General features: G+C 40.7%; 1 protein-coding gene across 3 annotated transcripts in view; it reads right to left on the bottom strand.

Annotated features, from left to right (window-relative positions):
* Positions 1 to 23,857, bottom strand: part of ctdp1 (CTD (carboxy-terminal domain, RNA polymerase II, polypeptide A) phosphatase, subunit 1) — a 353,744-nt gene that overhangs the window by 245,681 nt on the left and 84,206 nt on the right. For all 3 annotated transcript variants that reach the window (XM_072261691.1, XM_072261682.1, XM_072261671.1), the window contains exons 9-10: positions 22,456 to 22,597; positions 17,851 to 18,081 (exon numbers count right to left, since the gene is read on the bottom strand). In XM_072261691.1, coding sequence (XP_072117792.1) covers positions 17,851 to 18,081; positions 22,456 to 22,597 — 373 coding nt within the window. The remainder of the gene's footprint in view (positions 1 to 17,850; positions 18,082 to 22,455; positions 22,598 to 23,857) is intronic.

The raw sequence follows: 23,857 nt of genomic DNA, 5'->3' as shown, positions 1-23,857 counted from the left end.
CCCCGTCTTCAATGGGTGACCCCTTGTTCTAAAGTTGGATGACAAACACCTCAGTACTTATAACAATAATAAACCAATTCTAGATTCCCCAAAGAGGATAAATGTTCCCTTAGTGTCAGGTTTGGCAAGCATCTCAGGATTTGCTTTTCAGCAAAATCATCTACTCAGGCAGAAACATAGACATGAGCCATAGCACAAGTACCATAATAAGTTAAGTAGCAAATAAGGAACTGTGGGTCAAGCAGCAGTTGGCTGTTCAGGTTGGGACCCTTCATCTGGACTTTGAGATAGTGTGATCATGATTTTACAGTGGATAGCAATGAGGTATTTTATTTTATTTCCAAATAACTTCATTTCTAGTATTGCATATAAAGTTACAATCTTCAAATGTTGAAGAAATTTATTCGTCATTCAGACAATTAAAGTATATTTTAGGGCTATGATTCATTTCTCTCTTCCTTCTCAAACGATGACATGACACAGCTCACAATCATTTTAAGCATCTATCCGATGCCGCTAATTATAATCATTGTCAAGTCAGGCACTCACAGTATTCCACAAGAATGAATCCAACAGCTTAAAGATAATGTAGGCAAAATGTGCGATTCCTGGAATATTTTTCCACGCATCCTGGACCATTGAAGACATTTTTTTTGTCTGCTTCCATTAAAATGAAAAGCTCATAATCCAGGATAGAGTGAACTGTGCTGGCAGCCAAGGCAGGGCAGCACGGGGTGAGACTGGATAACAAACATTACGAGAGAATTATGCCATTCAGCCCACTTAGTTAACTCCACTATTCAATATAGATGATTTTTTTTTCCAACCCCATTCTCTTACTTTCTCACTGTAACCATTAACCCCCTTTTATCAATGAGGAACCTATCACCTTTTAATTTAAATACACCCAGTGACTCTGCCTCCACTACCCTCTGTGGCAAACAAATTCCACAGAATCACCACCCTCTGGCTGAAGAAATTTCTCCTCAAATCAATCTTAAAGGGGTGCCTTTATTATCTAAAGTTGTGCCCTTGGATTCTAGACCCTCCTACTAATGGATATATCCTCTCTGTATCCATTTTGTAACACACTCAAGGAATGGCAAAATACAAAAACTTAATCCAACAAAAATCATTCTTGTAATCAATAGTAGTTGAAGTTGTGACAGTCTACAAATGTACTAGGCTGCTGCAAATGGAAGTACATTAGGCCTACACCAATTTTGATGAAGAATGAAACTATTTATTTGTCACCTATGCATGTACATCAATGCTGCATTCAAGTGGTCTATGTCCTAAGTTAGAGTGATAATAGAGTTTCACACAACCAACAGGAACATTTATTCTGGGCCAGAATTTGTAATTATTGCCTGTGCAGTTATTCGCATGTTAACTACCCAGTAACTAGCAGTGAGAGGCTAAGAGGCCTCAGGAGATGCAAATCCGCTGTATATCTCCACGTTTAAGCTTGATTAAGATCAGGAGCTCCTTGTCAGACCTCATTATGAGTTTCAAGAAATCACTGCACCATCACAACAGCAGAAATAAAACTCTCTACAGTCTGTCAGGGCTGGAACTTAATGGTGTGAGGACTGGGTTAATAAAAAGATTTATATTCCCTCGATAGCACTCCACCTCATTTGGCCTAATAGGAAACATCACTGCTACAGATAGTAAATTAATAGAACATAGAAATGTATAGTACAGAAACAGCCTTGGGCCCACAATGTTTGTGCAATTCTAACTAATCCCCTCTGCACATGGTCCAAACATTGCTCCCAGGTTTATAACGTCGAACACGGTATAAACCAGAATTTGCTGTCAATGAACATAGGGGTATATACCTGGCGCAACGCCCCCAGTGGGACTAGCAACTTGGATCTGACTTGCAACATGCAGCGAGGCCTTGAAGTTGACAATATTTTTAACAATGTAGCCAGTTCAAATCCAGGGAGCGAGAGTGATGGAAGATATAACCCCAACCCATAAAAGAATTGAAAAATCTAACAGCTATGCCAGAGGGCCTGATTCATGCTCCCTTGACATAACTGTCTGTCATTTCCGGTTTTATTTATAAATACGTTCTCAGAAAATTATTTATAAGTAAAACCAGAAACATTACAACTAGTTTAAAATCTACAAGCTTAATATTATAAACAGATGGAGAGGAGATAATTGGATTATTCCTGGGCTATCTGGCTAGGTGACCACACAGCTCCAATTGACCAAGAACAAACATGCGATAATATTACACTCACTGCACTTTTCTTCAGAAATTATTCCACTTTTGTCAGGAGAGGCTGCTGTAGATTTTGATTCTTTTCCTCTTTAAATATTTATCTTTTGAGTAACCAGACTTTCTTTGTTGTGCAGTAAACTTATTTGAGACTCTGTTAGATTCCAACCTACTTTTAACTCATTGATTTGTCAACAGATACGAAAATGGCAAAAGAAAAATCTTACTGAAGTCACATATCATGTCTATGTGAAGGCATGAGATCCATGCTGTCACATGCTCTCTTTGGTCATGATTGACAGAAGATAATAATTTTAACAATATTTTGAGATACACCACAACTTAGAATTGATTAGTCGAGGTCTTCTGGCTTCGTCTCCTATGCTAGTTAGGCTTGTCGGGTTTTGAGAACCATAAGCAGAACTACACAAAAATAATGGACTGAGAAACAAATAGGAATCTGCACAAAAAAAGTCTTTAACTAATAAGAACAGGTATCTTATTGCTTGAATTATTGAGTAAAATGATACCCAGACTGAGATTTTATCTATCAATAACTCTGCATCCAGGAGACTGCTGAAAAGATGCTGATTTCTGTAATCATTTGAGTTATCACCCCCAGCCTCTGTCACTTCTTCCACTCTTCCCTTCTCTGCCTATCAATTCCTCTTCACCTGTATCTTCCTACCCCTTGATCACCCTTTCCTTCCACCCCTTCTTCCAACCCCCCCAACTTCTTTATATTGGCCATCGCCCAGGTGAAGAGTCTTGATACAAACATCTATTTTCCTCCACAGATGTTGCCTCTCCTGCTGAGTTCCCTGCAACTGAGCATCCAGTTTCACTTACTGACAAGTTCATATTATCTCTCTGTAAGAACAGACCTCCTTTGCAAGGCTGAGTGTAGCCAAAGTCAAATTCTTAGGCACTGCCATTTAAGTACAAATTTTAAAATTCAGGAGGCATGGTAAAAATAGTAGCTTTAACAATTCAAAGCCAAACTATGATGAAGGTTTGGTTTTAACCTCTAACCTGGTCAACAGCAGATCAAAGTAAATTGGAGTAAGAGAGCTGACCTGATTTCCATTAATTTGACTTAAATCATACTTATAAAAGATGGCCTATTGTTCATGCCAGTTTCCATTTCCCCTGCTCTAGTTCCCTATACCCCTGCAACTTGGTTTCTTGTATGTCCGTCAATTTCAATCTTGAGTCTTTTTGCCATTGGCCGAAATGAATGGCAATTTCCCTACCAATTCAACTACCGGCAGATCTATAGGATGCGGGACTGATCTGGTGTGTCACAGAAAGAACGCACAGCCCACACACAGACAGGACCTGAGGACCAGATCAAACACAGGTCCCTGGAACTGTGTGGAAACAGCACAACTGCTGCACCATTGTGCTGCCTTTCAGGGAAACTTCTCTGTGTCTACTGCCTTTTTGTTCCTTCGAGAGGCTAAAATCTACCATCAAGTTTTGTCATCTAGTTTCTTATACTGATTTCATCTATTTTCTTATACTGATTGGTATCAATGTTTTAATTAAGAAGCAATACACACAAAATGCTGGAGGAACTCAGCAGGCCAGGCAGCATCTATGGAAAAGAGTAAACCATAAAAGTCTCTGTCCAAAATGTCAACTGTTTGCTGTTTTCCATCAATGCAGCCTGACCTGCTGAGTTCCTCCAGCACTTTGTGTGTGTTGCTTTGGATTTCCAGCATCTGCAAATTTTCTGGTGTTTGAGAATTCTCCTGTCAAGCAACTTGGAATCATTTTGGCAGTTTTAAGGGGAGAGGAAAAATTAAAGGGGATCTGAAGGCAAGTTGTTTTTTTTTTACACACTGAAAATGATTGATACCTGGAAGAATCAGATTCATTTAAGAGACTTTAGACAGACCTGTAAAAAGGCCAGTCACAGAAGGATATGCATGCAGATGGGAATAGAACAGATGCACAAACAGAATGGTACAAACATAAACACAACATACTCTGCAGATGCTGGGGTCAAAGCAACACTCACAACACGCTGGAAGAACTCAGCAGGTCGGGCAGCATCCGTGGAAAGGATCGGTCGACGTTTCGGGCCGGAACCCTGGTACAAACATGATGGCAAAGGGGTCCATTTCTGTTCTGTACAACTCTAGGACTTCATTAAAGAATCTATATAAGTTATGTGACTAGGTTTTCGTCAACTACATACCGTTAACAAGTGCCCTCTTGGCAATGAAATCTGCCTTTCTCAACTTAATTTGACAGTTTTAACTGACCTTATTTCAAATTCAATCCAAGGCAGTTCAAGAGGATTTGTGAATGAGAGATAAATCCTGACTTGTCCATAACTCATGCATCACCTTAGTTAAAAAGGCAAAGGTGAATTTGACCAAAACAAAAATGATCACAAAGTCAAGACCTGTTTTCTTCTACTCGTCCAATACAGGCTGCATTTATTCAGCTACTCTACAACATGCCAACTCCATTACAGAGGCAGATAAGTAACAACAAATTAAGACTTACAAGCTTTCACAGTTATTAATTTCAGCAGAGTACGATCCCACTCACTTTATTTGAGCTATTAAAAATATATCCAGTTTTACGTTACTATTTAAATAAAACTATATTCTAAGTATTGAACTTCTCTGTGATTAAGTTACAATGTAGGAACGGGGCACGACTGCGCAAGCGCATGTAAGTCAGCCTGTGAGGCAGCGGGACTATTTAAAAGAGAGCAGTTTGTGAAAGCCATCATTTTCGGGCAGCTCCGGGGTAAGGGAGAAGGGGTGGACCACCCGGCTGGCTGGAGAGAGTTGAACTGCTGGCTGAGTTTGGGTTGGGCCAGACTGGCAGTTGGGGCTGTTGATTGAGTGGGTGGGGACTTTGGCATGGAAGAGCCTAGTAGTTTGGAAAGGGTTAGTTTGTAGCCTATGGCTGCAAAAGGGAAGGGGGGGGGGTGAGATTGAAGGGGGACGGTGGGAGACTGTGGAATACTCCAGAAGTAAAGGTAGCCAAAAAAGGGGTGCATCAAGTGAAAGACCTGAGGTATTGGGGGACAACAAATTGAGGAAAATGGGTAAATTGGAGGAATTTATAGTTCTGTATAAAATTAAAGGTCAGAAGGAAGGAGGAGGAGGAGGATTTAAAGCCCTTAATCCTTTGAAAGTGGCAGCAGCATTAGAGAACCAAATAGGTAAAGGATTCCAGGCCAAGATTTTGTCTAATGGTTTGCTGAAAATTTGCTGCAAAGATATTGACCAATATAACAATGTTAAAATGGTGGGAAAATTTGGATAATATTAAAGGTGGTCGAGTGATTGAAGTCAAACGATTAAAATCGAGAGAAGGTGGTAATTGGGATTCTCCCATTCTTCTGGTTTTTGCAGGTGATGTTCTTCCAACTAGAGTCTATCTTGGGTGCATGTCTTATCAAGTTAGAGAATACATTAGGCCTCCCTTACTCTGTTATAATTGCCAGAGATTTGGACATCTTGCTGGTTCATGTTGAGGTAAAAGAAGATGTATGAAATGTGGAGAGGATCATGATATTAAAGCATGTAAGGCAGTGGTGCCTAAATGCAGTAACTGTGGAGGGGACCATACAGCGGTGTTCAGAGGATGTGAGTATTTTAGTAAGGCAAAGCAGATTCAGGATATTAGTATCCAACAAAAAATATCATATGCTGAAGCAGTAAAGAAAGTTGATAGAGAGCAAAGGATAAGTAAAGATTGGAATGATAGGGAGTCAGTTCATTCTGAGTTCTCCAACTATGGTTCCTTCAGGCATGTTGGTGATGACTAAAGAGTCTTTTTTGGCGTTTGTTGTTGATGTACTAAAACTACAGCCAAGAGGTCGGATATGATAAAAGGAGTTGTTGGAGCTGCAGAGAGATTCCTTGATATAAAACAGTTTTCGCCGGAAAAATTGCATGAGTATATGACAGACAAACAATCACTGAATACTTCCCAGTTGTCGGGATCAGAGGGTACGGAGGAGTTTTATGTGGATGAAGAGGCCAATAATTAGTATTTGGACGTTTTTAATATTACAATGGAACGCAAGAAGTTTATCTGCAAATGGTCAAGAATTAAAAAGATTTTTTGGAACTTTTTTTAAAGACAAGCCTGATTTGATCTGTATACAGGACATATGGTTAAAGCCTCATTTAGATTTTGTGATCCCTGGATATGATAGTTTGAGAGCTGACAGAACAGGTAAATCTGGTGGAGGGTGTGCAACTTTCATAAAAACAGGACTCCAGTTTAGAAGACTTGATTTTAAATCTAACCTTGAAATTGTGGCTGTGGAGATTTGGAGCTCTCATGGTCAAATAACTTTGATTAACTTTTATAATCCAGGTAATATGACGTTATCAGATTTGGATAAAATTATGAATTAGGTAAAATCCCCAGTTATCTGGGTTGGAGATTTCAATGTCCATAATCCTATATGGGGTAATGAAAGTAAAGGTAGTAATGGAGCAGTAATAGAGGAGTTTCTAGATAAATACAACATGGTACTGCTAAATGACAGAAAGCCTACAAGATTTAATATTGTAAAGAATACTTGTAGTCACTTAGACTTATCTATCACTTCCTCAAACTTAGCTAGGGTTGGGGAATGGGATGTTACGGACAGATACACACTAGGAAGTGATCACTATCCTATATTATGTAGATTTGGTAGAAATTTGAGGAGAGGTCTGCTAGGTATAATTTTTCTTTGGCCCATTGGGATGAGTACTAGGAGAAAGCTGTGGATATAATAGAAGAGATTAATAGCGAGGGCTCCATAGACGATTGGAATGAATTCCTCTGTTCTATAATTCATAAAGTTGTTCAGTTGACAATTCCGCTACGGAATGTACTTAAGCCTCCAGCATTAGTTCCGTGGTGGAATAAAAATTTGATATAGCAGTAAGAAACAGAAATAGAGCTTACAGGAAATTAAGAAAGTACCCAGTGTTAGATAATGTTATGGAGTATAAAAAGGAAAGAGCAGTAGCATGGAGAGTAATTAAAAATGCAAAGAGGGATAGTTGGAGAAGATTTTGTGGAAACCTGGGCCCTGAGACACCTATAGAGCAGCTATGGACGATCCTTCACAGAAGGTCAGGGATATATGGGAAACCATCTATCCCAGCTTTGCTGGAAGGAGATATTGAAGCTGTAACCAATAAGGAAAAGGCTGATATGTTTATAGAGGTGTTCCAAGCGTTACACAGTTATGGAGAGTTAGGTGATTGGAAAAAGGAAATTATGTTAAAGGAAAGTTGGAAATTGGACAGGAGTTTGGAAGATAATAGCTCCATAAATTTGTTTTTCCTCCCTTCAGGAATTGCAGGAAGCTGTCCAATCAGGTTCAAACACTTCTCCTGGTAGGGATGGACTGTGTTATGAATTGCTTAAGCATTTAGATGATTCTGTATTAATAGAAATTCTAGCATTGTTTAATTCAGTGTGGAAAGAAGGAACATTACCAGTAGAATGGAAGCATGTGGTGGTAGCTCCAGTTTTAAAGCCAGGTAAGGACGCGTCTAGTCCTAGTTCGTATCGGCCTATAACTTTAATGTCAGTGCTTTGTAAAATTATGGAACGAATGGTCACCAACAGACTTGTTTATTTTTTTGGAAAATACGGGACATTTTGCTGCCTATCAAAATGGTTTTAGAACTGGAAGATCAACAATGGAATCTGTTGCCCTTTTAGATCATCATATTAAAAAAGCATTTCAAAATAGAGAAGTAATGGTAAGTGCATTTCTAGATATTGAAAGAGCATATGACTCACTATGGAAGGATGGCTTATTAGTTAAATTCTATGATGTGGGAATTAGAGGTAGAATGTTAAATTGGATCAAAGATTTCCTTACGGAAAGGACAATCCAAGTAAGAATAGGCAGAACAAGCTCCAAGTCAGTTAAAATAGGTAATGGTACCCCTCAAGGAAGTGTCATTAGTCCAGTTCTTTTAATGTCATGATAAATGATATCTTTGATCAGGTAGGGACAGGATTTGGCAAATCATTGTTTGCAGACGATGGTGCAATCTGGAAAAGAGGAAGAAATGTCAAGTATATATTAAGGCAGGTACAAAAGGCTTTAAGATCAGTTGAAAACTGGGCTAATAAATGGGGTTTCAGGATTTCTGCTTCTAAGTCCAAATATATGATTTTTGGCTTTAGAAGAAAGATTCCTGATTGTGAATTGTGTTTATATGATTCTCCACTAGAAAAAGTCAAGGTATTCAAGTTTTCAGGTGTCTGGTTTGATGAAAGACTTACTTGGAGGGTTCATATAGATAAAACAATTGGAAAGTGTGAGAAAGTTTTAAATGTTATGAGATGTATTGCTGGATGCGACTGGGAAGCAGGGCGGGAAACGATGTACTTAATATATCTAGCTATGATTAGATCAGTTATAGATTATGGTTGTATTACTTTACGGTTCCGCTGCTACAGCAGTGCTTGGAAAACTAGACACTGTGCAGTTCAAAGCACTTAGACTCTGTTGTGGAGCTTTTAGAACAAAATCAGTCCCAGCATTATGTGTGGAGATGGGAGAAGTGCCTCTGCATTTAAGACGAATTCAGTTGGGCCTGCAGTATTGGGTAAAACTAAATGGATTCAATCACAGCTGTCCATCAAAGTGTCTTTTGCAGGGGAAGTCGAAGTGCCAAAGTAAAATTAAAAGATACCCATTTTCAGATTTGGTTAATAACTGGGCTGTGAAATTGAAACTGACTGAGGAAGACATAGTTGACCAAATTTGCCTGCTACCTGTCCCTTTTTGGCTCTTTCCAGAACCAGAAGTAGACCTATTCCTCCTTTTTCAGATTCAAGGAAACAGTGCAATTTCATCAGTGTTGATCACAAATGAATATTTAAATAATAAATGGGGATCTTAACTGAAGATTTTTACTGATGGCTCAGTGGACCCAGACAGCAATAGGGCAGGATTTGGGATGTATGTGTCTCAACTTGGAGTTAAGATTGGTCACCAGGTTTCAGATGGTGTTTCTGTCTTTGCAACAGAATTATTAGCAATCCTCTGGGCCGTATGATGGATGGAAGACTCTCAACCATGTAGGGTTATCATCTGTTCGGATTCTGCTGCCGCCTTAGAGTCTATAAAAGGGAGTAAATCAAAAGCTCATCCTGACATAGTTATTGAGATTCTCTTAGTGTTGTTTAGAGTAGGGAAGATGGATTGTTCAGTTAGATTTTCATGGATACCTGGGCATGCTGGGGTGGAGGGAAATGAACTTGTGGATGGCATTGCAAAATCTTCCTTACAGAGCAGGCAAGTAGAAATTAGAGTTCCCCTAGGCAGAGTAGAATTGAGAAGTAGGATTAAAAAAGGTATAGAGAAGAAGTGGCAGGAGGATTAGAAAAATGAATTAAGGGGCAGGCATTATTTTTCTAGTCACCCACTAGTTAAAAAGGTCTCAGACTGTTACCTTTTAAGTCGTAGAGATATGGTGAAATTTACAAGACTTAGGTTGGGGCATTGTGGGCTAAACTATTATTTAAAGATAATAGGAAAACATCCTACTGGATTATGTGACTGTGGTAGTCCAGAGACAGTCCAGCATGTTTTGCTGAGCTGTAATCTATACAAAATTGAAAGAAACATGTTGTTCAAGAGCCTATCTGGCTTAAATTTATTTTGGTTTTCTATTAATCTTTGTTTGGCCATCAAGAGAATCAACATCTGATTGAAGAGTCTGTTATTCAGTTTATACGTGACACTAGGTTGTATTTGAGAATTTGAGTTCCTTGAAGTTCTATAGAAACCATAGAAAAACTACAGCACAGAAACAGGCCTTTTGGCCCTTCTTGGCTGTGCCGAACCATTTTCTGCCTAGTCCCACTGACCTGCACACGGACCATATCCCTCCATACACCTCCCATCCATGTATCTGTCCAATTTATTCTTAAATGTTAAAAAAGAACCCGCATTTACCACCTCGTCTGGCAGCTCATTCCATACTCCCACCACTCTCGGTGTGAAGAAGCCCCCCCTAACGTTCCCTTTAAACTTTCCCCCCTCAACCCACGTCCTCTGATTTTTTTTCTCCCCTTGCCTCAGTGGAAAAAGCCTGCTTGCATTCACTCTATCTATTTTATATACCTCTATCAAATCTCCCCTCATTCTTCTACACTCCAGGGAATAAAGTCCTAACCTATTCAGCCTTTCTCTGTAACTGAGTTTCTCAAGTCCCAGCAACATCCTTGTAAACCCTCTCTGCACTCTTTCAACCTTATTTATATCCTTCCTGTAATTTGGTGACCAAAACTAAACACAATACTCCAGATTCGGCCTCATCAATGCCTTATACAACCTCATAACAACATTCCAGCCCTTATACTCAATACTTTGATTAATAAAGACAATGTATCAAAAGCTCTCTTTACGACCCTATCTACCTGTGACGCCACTTTTAGGGAATTTTGTATCTGTATTCCCAGATCCCTCTGTTCCACTGCACTCCTCAGTGCCTTACCATTAACCCTGTATGTTCTACCTTGGTTTGTCCTTCCAACGTGCAATACCTCACACTTGTCTGTATTAAACTCCATCTGCCATTTTTCAGCCCATTTTTCCGGCTGGTCCCTCTGCAAGCTCTGAAAACCTTCCTCACTGTCTACTACACCTAATTCTATAATTAATTATACATCCTGCGGAGGGCAGTAATACGCCTAGACGCGTCTAAACGGAGGGGGAGGAGGGGGAGGAGTTACAACATACAATGATCTTCCTCCTTACTGCTATAGGCTTTAGCTAATGATAATTTGAGTAAATCATGCCCATTTCTTCCATTCCTTATTACAGGGATGCTCATTCAGATCTGAAATACTTCAGAACACACAATCTATGAGACTTGATAGTTAAAAGAATGGGTTAAATCATGAAATTAAGACAGTCACTGAGTACACAGGAGGCTAAATTACAATCATTGAATTCCAAGGGGGAGAAAGGGCAAGCTAATTCCATCAGATGCACAATCCTGCACACTATTGACATGAAGTGTGGACTGAAATGAAACAGAACAGCTGAACCACCATAATGCAATTAAGCAGCAGAAATCCCAGGATCCAGACATCAGGACAGTTGTACAGAAGATGAGGGAGGGGGGAGAAAAAAGTTCCAATGCTGAAGTGCGATAGAGCCTTATTTATTTTCGTCTCTGTGCTGAACACTAATAGGCAGGCTATAATTTATTTAGTAATTAATATTATGCTTCACTAGGCCCAACTTAAAATCAGTTCTGACAAAAGCAGAGAGAGAACTGAAATGGATTATTCAGAGACAAGCCAGCAAGCTCATCCAATGACCAGCAAGCCTTCTGGCTACAACATTCATAGACTTCATATAATTAAACAATTAAATTTAAACTTGAACTTGAATCATTGAACTGAACAGAACAGAAATAGGCCATTTTGACCCACTTCATTCATGCCAATTGTAATGCATTCTACATTAATCCCATTTGCCTGCATTAGGCCTATATTCCTTCATGATTTCCCATCCAAGTACCAGGACAAATGCCTTTTAAATGCTGCAAACATATCTGCTTCTACAACATCCTTTGGTAGCTCAATGCAGATATTCACCATCCTCTGTGAGCAAAAGCTTGTTACTCAGAGCGCTTTGAATTTGTCCCCCTCTCACTTTAAAGCTGTGTTCTCTAGTCCTCAACTCACCTGCCCTGTGAAAGGGACACTGTCCATCATCCCTGTCTATGCCTCTTAATCTCTCATCACCCCTCAGCCTCCTATGTTCCAGTGAGAATAAACCAGCCTGTCCAATCACTCCTTACAAATGTAGCCTGTCATTCCAGGCAATATTCTGGTGAAACTCTCCTCCTCCCATATATTGCATCCCTCAAATTGCCTTTACCTTAAAGCTGTGCCTTCCAGTTGGTAAAAAAGATTCTGACCATCTATGCGCCTCGATTTGATAGTCCCAAATAAAGCACCCTCAGCCTCCTACATTCCACTGACAGTAACTGGAAATTGGTTTATTTGAGTCATATGTACCAAATACAAAATAACACATTTGATTTAAATGCTTAGTGCTAAAACAGACAGTGGAATGTGCACAAACTTCTAGCCTTAGGCTCTCCTACCAGGCTCCCACCATTTTCTCCTTGATCTTTTCATCACCTGACACTTGAACCATGTTAGCAACTAGGTCAGACTGAAGAGAGAACCCTTTGAATTGACTTCCATAATAGTAAAGAGAACAAAGAAAAAAAAAGTCAGGTAATTTTATTTTACTTTTTACTTTAGAGGCACAGCACAGAACAGGCTCTTCCAGCCCAATGAGAGGCACCACCCAGCAACCGATCTATTTAACCCTAGACTAATCGCAGGACAATTTACAGTGACTAATTAACCTACTAACCAATTCATCTTTGGACTGTGGGAGGAAATCCACACGGTTTACAGGGAGAATGTACATATTTCTTACAAATGGCACTAGAATAGGGCTATGGATTGTCCTGAGCCACAATAGTACGCCGCTAACCTCTGTTCCACCGTGGCACCCCACTGATTGATGATGGAATGACTCGGTGAGCATTTAATATGGCAGGGTGTGTTCTCCAGCTGAATACAGATCTGTACAGGAGCAATATGTAAAGAGGAACGCAAAATTTTGAAGTAAACACAGTATACATTTTCATCCTTATTGGTATGTGGTTTATAGTCTATCATTATTAAACTACTCTAACCCACGTGCAAAGGAAAAGCAATTTTTATGTTAGTGTGCCTATGCTGGGGGCAAACTTTGGATATTTATAAACTCTTAAATTGATTAATTGTGCGCTGTTATCCTATTCACATGGTCACAGGGAATTACTGGGTGATTTTTGAAGGGTTTTTAATCTCTGTCAGAAATCTCAACTCCCAGGAAGCAGGATACAAGAAAATGAATGAGCCACGATGTTTTATTCATCTTATTCGTTCCAAGAGTCTTGGTTTTGAAGGCAGAGATTACTGTAGCTGTTTTATTCCCTATGGATTGTGATCAACCTACTGGAGTGATCAGTTGGTTCTGCCTCTTCTTTTTCTCCCCAAAGAAAAGTTATCAAACTTGTCCTCTTAAATTCACTTAATTCTCTCTTTTTGTCCATTTTTTTCCTTTGTTACTTCTGTTCCACAAATCATGCCTTTAATATACAAATACTTGAGTGAAATTTCCGAGATACTCAAAAGATTTGATTTTTCCAGAGTCTTGTACACACTCCACAAGACTCGCAGATATCGACTCCATTAAATTAAAGCTGCGGTCACAGTTTATTTGGAACTTCTCAGCAGAAATGCACAATCTGTGGTATACGCTTTGCCAATTATTGCCTGGAATAGAGGGCTGTAGTTATAACAAGAGATTGGGTAGGCTGGGTTTATTCACAGCTTGATACCGCAACAGTGCTGCCCTAGACCAGAAGAAATTGCAGAGAGTTGTGAATATAGCCCAATGTATCGTGAAAACCAATTTCCCCTGCACTGACTGTTTACACTTCTTGCTGCCTTAGAAATGCAGACAACATAATCAAAGATCCCTTCCACCTCCCAACTGGCAGAAGATACAAAAGTTTGAGAATGGATACCAGCAGGCTCAAGAACAGCTTTTATCACAATGTTATAAGGCTCATGAATAGACTTCAAGTGCAGTAAACATGAACTTAATCTTTCAATCTACCTTGTCATGGCCTGTGCAGCTCATTTGGCTGCCTGTGCTGTATTTTTTCCTGTAACTGTAATGGCATATTCGAAATGTTGTAATTGTTTTCCTTGTGTACTACCTAAGACTTATTAATGGAAGATCTTTCTGGATGACATGCAAACCAAGCTTTTCACTGCACCTGTGACAATAATAAACCAGGCCTTTGTGCTACTGTTTGTGAGCTACATGCATGTTTTATCTCCTCTCCCTTCAGCTTGCTCCTGCCTCCACCATTCATCCACCAGCCTTTGTTTCCCCAATTCCCACCTGTACCCCCCCAACTGCCCGCCATTCTTCACCACCATTCAGTCCACCAATCAACTACTATTAGGTTTCACCACTCCACCCCTCTTTATACCATCTCTCCTCTTGTCCCTCATTTCAACCCGAAATGTCAACAATCCCTTCACTCCCTAACAGATGCTGCTTGACATGCTGACATCCTCCAGTGGATTGTTTGTAGCTCCAGGTCCCAGCACCTGCAGTCTCATGTCTTTACACAAGGGATGATATCATCCCTTGTGCACCATTCCTGTTGGAATATCACGTAGGTAGTTAGACCAAGCTGTCATAGAACCAACTGTTACCCAGGCCTTCTAGGACAATAAAGTTTTCACAGTGGACTGCTGGAGTGAGATTCCCACAAAGCTAAATGCCATACTTACTACTGATTCTTTGGCACCAGCCTCACCCTTATGCCCAACACCACAACAGAAACATCCATCTACTCACGCCCAAAAGTTAATTCCATACCCCTTTCCCTTGTCTAATCAGAACTCGAATCCTACGATCCACTTCTGGCCACTTCCATGTGATCCTCAACTCTTCCTCCATTCCCCTTGCCCCCATTACAATTCTTCATGGAACCTCTCCCTGTGGCAACTTGGTTTGTTCACCTACCCAACCATTTGTTCTAGTTATAGAACATAGAACAGTACAGCACAGTACAGGCCCTTCAGCCCACATTAAACCCTGCCTCCCATATAACCCCCCACCTTAAATTGCTCCTTATACATGTCCAGTAGTCTCTTAAATTTCACTAGTGTATCTGCCTCCACCACTGAGTCAAGCAGTGCATTCCACGCACCAGCCACTCTCTGAGTAAAAAACCTTCCTCTAATATCCCCCTTGAACTTCCCACCCCTTATCTTAAAGCCATGTCCTCTTGTATTGAGCAATGATGCCCTGGGGAAAGAGGCACTGGCTGTCCACTCCATTTATTCCTCTTAATATCTTGTATACCTCTATCATGTCTCCTCTCATCCTCCTTCTCTCCAAAGAGTAAAGCCCTAGCTCCCTTAATCTCTGATCATAATGCATACTCTTTAAACCAGGCAGCTTCCTGGTAAATCTCCTCTGTACTCTTTCCAATGCTTCCACGTCCTTCCTACAGTGAGGCGACCAGAACTGGACACAGTACTCCAAGTGTGGCCTAACCACAGTTTTATAGAGCTGCATCATTACCTCGCGACTCTTAAACTCTATCCCTTGACTTACGAAAGCTAACACCCCATAAGGCTTTCTTAACTACCCTATCTACCTGTGAGGCAACTTTCAGGGATCTGTGGACATGTACCCCCAGATCCCTCTGCTCCACCACACTACCAAGTATCCTGCCATTTACTTTGTACTCTGCCTTGGAGTTTGTCCTTCCAAAGTGTACCACCTCACACTTCTCCAGGTTGAACTCCATCTGTCACTTCTCAGCCCACTTCTGCATCCTATCAATGTCTTGCTGCAATCTTTGACAATCCTCTACACTATCCACAACACCACCAACCTTTGTGTTGCCTGCAAACTTACCAACCCACACTTCTACCCCCACATCCAGGTCGTTAATAAAAATCACGAAAAGCAGAGGTCCCAGAACCGATCCTTGTGGGACACCACTAGTCACATCCGTCCAATCCGAATGTACTCCCTCCACCACAACCCTCTGCTTTCTGCAGGCAAGCCAATTCTGAATCCACCTGGCCAAACTTCCCTGGATCCCATGCCTTCTGACTTTCTGAATAAGCCTACCGTGTGGAACCTTGTCAAGTGCATTACTAAAATCCATTTATTATCCATATATGGCTGCTTTTCTCACCCAACTCCCTCAATTCCAGGTGGCCTCTATTCAAGGTGTCACATTTTTGATCAGGAAAGTGTACAAGTCCCTTTCAATTACATTCAAGGCATTGAAACTTGCGATACTCAGCTTCTCAAATATCCCATGCATGACATAGCAAGTACCAGCTAATGCACTCCTGGGAGTGGACTGGAATTTGTAGATCACAATATTCAGGACAGAATTGCTCCGTGTTAAAGAAAATTTTCTTTCACAGCTAACCAATCACAGCCAGTCTGAAGTTGCTGCTCTATAAAACTCCAGTTAGATCACACTTGGATTTCAGTTCTGGTTGCCTCATAAGGATGTGAAAGCATTAGATAGGGTGTGGAGATTTACCAGGATGTTCCTTTGATTGGAGAAAATGTCTTATGAGGAAAGCTTCAGAGAGCTAGTGCTTTTCTCTTTGGAACAAGAGGATGAGAAGTGACTTGATAGAGATATATTAAGATTATGATAGGAACGGATAGTGTGGACAGCCAGTACTACTTTTCCCAGGGCAGCAATGGATATACCAGAGGACTTCCGTTTAAGGTGAGTGGAGGGAAGTTCAGGGGAGATGTCAGAGGCAATTTTTTATTATATGAAGAGTAGTAGGTACTTAGAATGCACGGCCAAGGATGATGCTGGAGAGTGATGCAATAAGGACATGTAAAAGACTCTTAGATAGGCACACAGGTGTAAGGCAAATGGAAGGATATGGGCTGTTTGGAAGGGAAGGGTTAGAATGATCATGAAGTAGGTTTACCTAGGTCAGCACAACACTGTGGATTGAAGGACCCATACTGTGCTGTACCGTTCTATGTATTATAGTAAAAGTGTCAAAGTAAATTTATTATCAAAGTACATATGCCATCATATACAACCCTGAGATTCATTTTCTTACAGGCATACTCATAAATCCATAACAGACTCTCAATATTTGGCAAAGAGGAAGGGCTATGTGCCTTAATTGAAATTAATTATCCAGGTTGCAGTGAATAAATTTATTTATTTGTAGTTCAAGAAACAAATGAGAGTTCAGTTAAAAATGCAATAATGAATGATTGGAAATGCAGACTGAGTATCAATAGGTTACAAACAGTATTACACAGATAAAATTCACACTTTCCATAAAGGTTTATATTTCCAAACCATTTAATATTCAGCCATATTCATGCATATAAATCAACAGATTCTTTAACAACATTGTTCACCCGTCAAGAGGTCACAGAGAATGGGTCAGCCCCAGCTGACAAGATGGTTGAGCCAACCCTGCTTCTATCCTTCTAGCACATCATCAAGCTTCACTGTATGTACCTTCCGGTTCAACCAAATACACCTGATCTCCACATTATGAACTCTCACAAGACTGGTTGCATGAAGGAAAACACATGCAACCTTACAAGTGGTTTTTATTTGCATCCATCAACATTTTGCAGGTCTACTTCTTTCCACGCTGGGAAGTGTTCAGAGGAAATATTAAGATACAACAAATGGCATTAGTGAGATTGGCAGTGACGATTTGCTGGCCATCATTCAGCAGTGGGACATGCAAACACAAACTCTCAGCTTCCGAAACTGCTTTAAGTAACTTCACAAAAATCTTTCGCAATCTATTCCGTCAATGTGGTCATTGTCCACACGCCCTCTCTGCTCCTCACAACACACAGACAGCAACTGACAATGATAATTCCATTTTACATTTGTCCTGTCACCTTACTGATTAAAACAATTTTTAAAGAGAACAGCTGAACTAAATAGATCGCTGAGTATGCTGGAGTTTTCTGGGACCATTACCTGAATGATGATTGTTCTCCGTGAACTGGTAACTTAACAGGAGCTGCTGGAGCCTGGATGTATGTGGGTTGTTTGTTTCCCTGGGAGCCTTTCCGGATTAGCTTCCCAGTGTTGGGATCATAAATGCGGACATCGGGTCCAGGCGGCACTTTCGGGTGAATGGGAGTTGGATGAAACAATGGTGTTTGGAAGCTGCTTTGAAGTTCAGGGAAACTAGCAGGGCTATTGACTCTGTGGAAAAGGCAGAAACAAATGCATTAACAGACGTTGATAGACTTTATTCAGTATAAGTAGTATTTTCATATATAGTGCCTTGAAAAAGTATTTAGCCCCACAACTGTTTCTACATTTTACCTCAGAGCTCAGTGAAGTTCATCATAAAAAGTAGAAGAAAAATACAAAACCGCACCCACACTGCATAGCTCTAAGCTTAGTCACTAGAGAAGAATGGCACTTGTAAAAGAGGCTACTGTGATGCCAACAGTCACTCTGAGTGAGCTACAGAAGTCAGTTCCTGCAACTGGAGATGAAGTTCACGGCTCCACAATTTCTAATGCCTTGCACAAAATGGGTGCTTACGGAAGAATGGCAAGAAAGGAGGTCTGGCTTAAAAAAAGGATATCCTTGCCTGTAAAGACTCTGCAAAACCTTACTTAGACAATACTGTAAAGATGTGGAAATAGGTTATAAGGCCAGATGAGACTAAAGTTGAACTTTTTTGCCTCAACACCAAGCGGTATGTGTGTTGTAAATCTAATACTGCGCATCAGCCAGATAACACCATCCCTTCTGTAAGGTATGGTGGAGGTAACATCATGTCTATGGCGATGTTTTCATCAGCAGAGACTGGGAATCTGGTCAGGATTGATAGGAACATTAATGCTGCTAAATACAGAGAGATCCTGGGTAAAAAACCAGCTAGCCTTGACCAGAAAGCTTAAACTGCCACAGCAACTATGAAGTGCCTTCAAAAGAAGAAAATTGACGTTCTTGAGTGGCCCAACCAGAGTCACGACCTTAAATTGATTGAACATCTCTGACAAGACCTCAACTGCTGTCCAGCACTGCTCAGCAACTAACCTGGCACAGCTTCAGCAATTTTGCACAGAGAAATGGGCAAATCTTACTCCATCACGTTGTGCAAATTTCATAGAAGACTTATCCAAAAAGACTACTGGCCATAACCATAGGGGGTTCAACTAAATACTGAGCACAGGGGGATGAACATTTTTGAACTGCTGACATTTCAGTTTTTGAATTTTTAGTGTTTCACGGTTTTTTGGGCTCTACAGTGAAAAACAGAGCATATAATTCACAAATAATAATTCTCAGTGAAATTGATCAAAATCTGTGGTTCTCACTACCATTCAGGGCAACAAACAATCCCTCCAGGTGAGGTGATACTTCACCTGTGAGTATGTTAGGGTCACCTACTGTATCTGGTGCTCACAGTGTGCCGTCCTGTATATCAATGAGGCCAACATATATTGGAAATCCTTTCACCGAGCCCCTCGGCTCCATCCGCCAAAAATAAAGCGGGATCTCCCCCTGGCTCCCATTTTAATTCCACTTCCCATTTCAACATGTCAGTCCATGATCTCCTCTACTGCCACGACGAGGCCACACTCAGGTTGGAGAAACACCTAATATTCCATCACAGTAGCCTCCAACCTCATAGCATGAACATCAATTTCTCGAACTTCCTGTAATGCTCCCCCTCCTCCTTCACCATTCCCCATTCCCATTTCTCTCTCTCACCTTATCTCCTTATCTGCCCATCACCTCCCTCTGGTGCTTCTCCCCCTTTTCTTTCTTCTATGCCTTCTGTCCTCTCCTATCAGATTACCCCTTCTCCAGCCCTGCATCTTTTTCACTAATCAACTTCCCAGCTCTTTTCTTCACCCCTCCCCCTCCTCGTTTCACCTATTATCTTGTTTCTTCCTCCCCTCCCCCCAACTTCTTACTCTGACTCATCATTTTTTTCCCCTCCAGTCTCGATGAAGGGTTTCAGCCCGAAATGTCAACTATATTCTTTTCCATAGATATTGCCTAGCCTGCTGAGTTCCTCCAGCATTTTGTGTGTGTTGCTTGGATTTCCAGCATCTGCAGATTTTCTCTGTGTTGTAATACTCATTATGTGAATGAAGGGTTCGGGGCTGAATACTTTTACAGGGCACTGTGGTGCCCATAATAAAGAAAACCACACCAAGGATCATCACAAAAGTGAGATCCCCAAAATAATTGACACTATGACTATGAAATATTGGGTAAGATGACTGAGAGCTTGGCTGAAGCATTAGGCTTTGAGAAAGATTAAAGAGGAGGAGGAGCTTATAGAGGACATCCCAAATGTTTATCTCCAGATGGCTGAAAACAAAACAGCCGACAACAATCCATGGATTAATTGGAAGACAGGTGGGTACTATAGACAACTGGCAGTTTCAGAAATGGAAACTATCACCGCTTTACAGCTGAGAAGTAATATCTGGGCCATAATTAATGGAATTTTGAATGGTAAAGGATCAAAGCTTTAAAGATGACAGAGATGAAAACTGAATCTCCAAACAGCAAAAACTTGGTTGCTGTTATCCTGTTGTTGCAGCACATGGAACAAAGGATATATTTCTACTCCAGTATGTAATGAGGACCGGGTTACCAAATTTAAAATTCTCAGGGTTATATTATTCTACTCAACCATGGCTCACAGATGCACTTGGGGCATCATACAGCAAGTGTGACTGCATTAGTCTGATACCTAGAAAAACTCTGCTGAAGGTAACTAGGGACTTCAAATTTTATTCACACCTCACAGAGATGAAAGAAAGATAAACTGTGGGCATAGTTTAAATAATGCAGAGTACCTCTAACATTTCTGTCCTCTCTTAGAACTCTGACGCCATGCCAGAATAAAGAGTTCATTAATATCAGAAGATGCTATATGGAGCTCAAGAACTTGCAAAATATATATGCAATACTAATAAATATCTAAGGAGGCACAACTGAGGTAGTCATACACAGCAAAATTTAACCATTTTTAACATCAATAAGACCATAAGACATAGGAGCAGAATTAGACTATTCAACTCATCAAGTCTGCTCCGGCATTCCATCATGGCTGCTTTATTATCCCTCTCAAACCCACTCTCCTGTCTTCTCCCCATAAAATTTGACGTCCTTACCACCAACTCAACCTGCACATTAACCTATAAGAAATCCTGTTCAAGGAATCCCAAGTCCCTGTACACCTCTGATTTTTTATTTTTCTCCCCATTTAGAAAATAGTACACACATTTGTTTTTTTCTATCAAAGGGTATGACTATACACTTCCCAACACCCTTTGCCATCTACCACTTCTTTGCCCATTCTCCCAATCTGTCCAAGTCCTTCTGCAGAATCTGTGCTTCCTCAACACTACCTGTCCCTCCACCTATCTTTGTATCGTCCACAAACTTGTCCACAAAGCCATCAATTGCATCATTCAGATCACTGGCGTAAAAAGAAGTGGGCCCAACACCAGACCCTGCAGAACACCACTGGTCACCAGCAGCCAACTAGAAAAGGCCCCCTTTATACTCACTCTTCGCCTTCTGCCAGTCAGCCAATCTTCCATCCATGTTATATATAACAAACGAAAAATTTCCTACCTACAACCAACCTGTATGAAGCGTTTGAATTACTAACAAAGATTAGATGCCCTATTTTAAATGAAAAACATATTTGAACATTTCAACACCCAACAACAAACCAACAGCTTCCACAGGTTGGTTTGATGCAGGACTTTGACCCAAAACATTAACAGTTCCTTTCTTTGCACAGGTGTTGCTTGACCTACTGAGTTTATCTAGCAGATTAACTGTTGCTCCAGATTCTAGCATCTGTCATCTCTTGTGTCTCCAAAGTTTCCCTGAAAAATGACAGCATTGTCTTTCGCAATTGCTCCTGCGCCCACAGCATAGCGGTGTTTGATCATGCAGCACAGCTTTCAGGACAAGCTGCACTGGAGGTGTTGTCTCTACCCATATGCCTGAGATTATACTTAATATCAACACACTATTCAGACTAAGCACCTTGTGTCACAGTCTCATGAAGACCTTCACCAGCCGACCCTGCAACTTCAGGCCACCCTACTGATATAGTATCACTCCCAAACTCAACCAATTCATTTTCCTGGCCACGTTCCAAGTCAAGTCTCCTACCATTAACTGGGTCTCAATCACCTGTTGGCTCTCTGTCTTCCCCAATTTAAAGCTTGCATGAAAACTTTTCAGTCTTTGACAATTTCCACTTCTGTTTCCAGTGCAGTTAGCAACCTCTGGGAGAAGCCTGCATTCTTCCAAAGCTAGCATCTTGCATGACTCTCACCTCTTTCACCTGACCACTACAGGGCAATGACTTTAGCCACCTGGAATCCAAGCTAGACCTCCATCCCTCAAGATCCTCCGAAACACAGTAAATTCCACCTCTTGTACCAGACTCAACTCTAGCCCCTTCCAACACTATCTCCTATAATTAGCATCTATCTTTATCTAACTATTTGTGTACAAAGCATCTTCACAACCTTTTCCTACAATAATATTGCTATATAAATGTTTACAGTGGGTTACCTTTGTGATCTGACATAGTCTTCTTTCAGTGGAAATAACTTTTCCTCAACTCTTTCCCAGCGTTCTAGAGAACACCATAACCAGTCTGGGTTTACAACATGAAGATGCTTGCATGCTTGCGCTTGTCGAACCTTCTCAGTTCCTGTCAGGAGGAAAAAAATTATTTTTATTGCCAAACTGTGCTTGAACATTGACAGACCATACAGATATTGCATTCTTATCAATCACTTTGAAGTCTCCTCTTCATTGTTGCACGAGGGGTATTACAGATATCCACCAGCTCACCACAGAATAATTAACCTTAGTACCATCATAAGCCCATTAGACATAGGAGCAGAATCAGGCCATTCACTCTTTTGAGTCTACTCTGCCATTCAATCATGGTTGATTTATTTTCCCTGTCAACCCCATTCTCCCGCCATCTTTTGATGCTCTGACTAATCAAGAACCTCCACTTAAAAAAATACCCAATGACTTGGCCCTCTCAACTGTCTGAGGCAAGAAATTCCAGAGATTCACAACCCTCTGGCTAAAGAAATTCCTCATTTCCATTCTAAACAATTGTCCTTGTATTTTGAGGCTGTACTCCCAGTGGTACAAAACACGTCCACTTCTAGACCAATATTCTATAGGTTTCAGTGACATTCCCCCTAATTTTTATAAACTCCATTGAGTACAGACCCAGAGCTATCAAATACTCCTCATACAGTAACTTTTTCATTCCTGGGATCATTCTCATGAACCTCCTCTGGAATCTCTACAATGCCAATACATTCTTTCTCAGATGAGGAGCCCCAAATTGCTCACAATAATCCAAGTGTGGTCTGACCAATGCCTTACAAAGCTTCAGCATTATATCCTTGCTTTTATATACACAGATCGTCTCGAAATGAATGCTCATATTACACTTGCCTTCCTTACACTGATCCAACCTACAAATAAACCTGCATGAAGACTCCCAAGTCCCTTTGCAACTCTGAATTCTGAATAATAGTCAACACCTTTATTCCTTCTACCACAGTGCATGCCCATACACTTTCCTACATCCATCTGTCAGGTCTTTGTCCATTCTCCTAATCTGTCCAAGTCTTACTGCAGACTCCTTGCTGCCCTGACATGATCTGCCCCTTCACCTATCTTTGTATTGTCTGCAAACTTGGCCACAAAGTTATCAATTTCGTCATCCAATTCACTGACATATAATGTGTAAAGAAGCCATCTTAACAACTTAACCCTGCGGAACACCACTGTGGCAGCCAACCAGAAAAGATCCCCTTTATTCCAACTCTTTGCTTCCTGCTTGTCAGCTAATCTTCTATCCATACTAGTATTTTTCCTATAATACCAGGGCTCTTACCTTGTTAAGCAGCCTCATGTCTAGGACCTTGACAAAGGCCTTGCA

This window comes from Mobula birostris, chromosome 1 (assembly GCF_030028105.1).
Source record: "Mobula birostris isolate sMobBir1 chromosome 1, sMobBir1.hap1, whole genome shotgun sequence".
Taxonomy (NCBI): domain Eukaryota; kingdom Metazoa; phylum Chordata; class Chondrichthyes; order Myliobatiformes; family Myliobatidae; genus Mobula; species Mobula birostris.
This window is presented reverse-complemented; position numbering and strand designations above follow the sequence as displayed.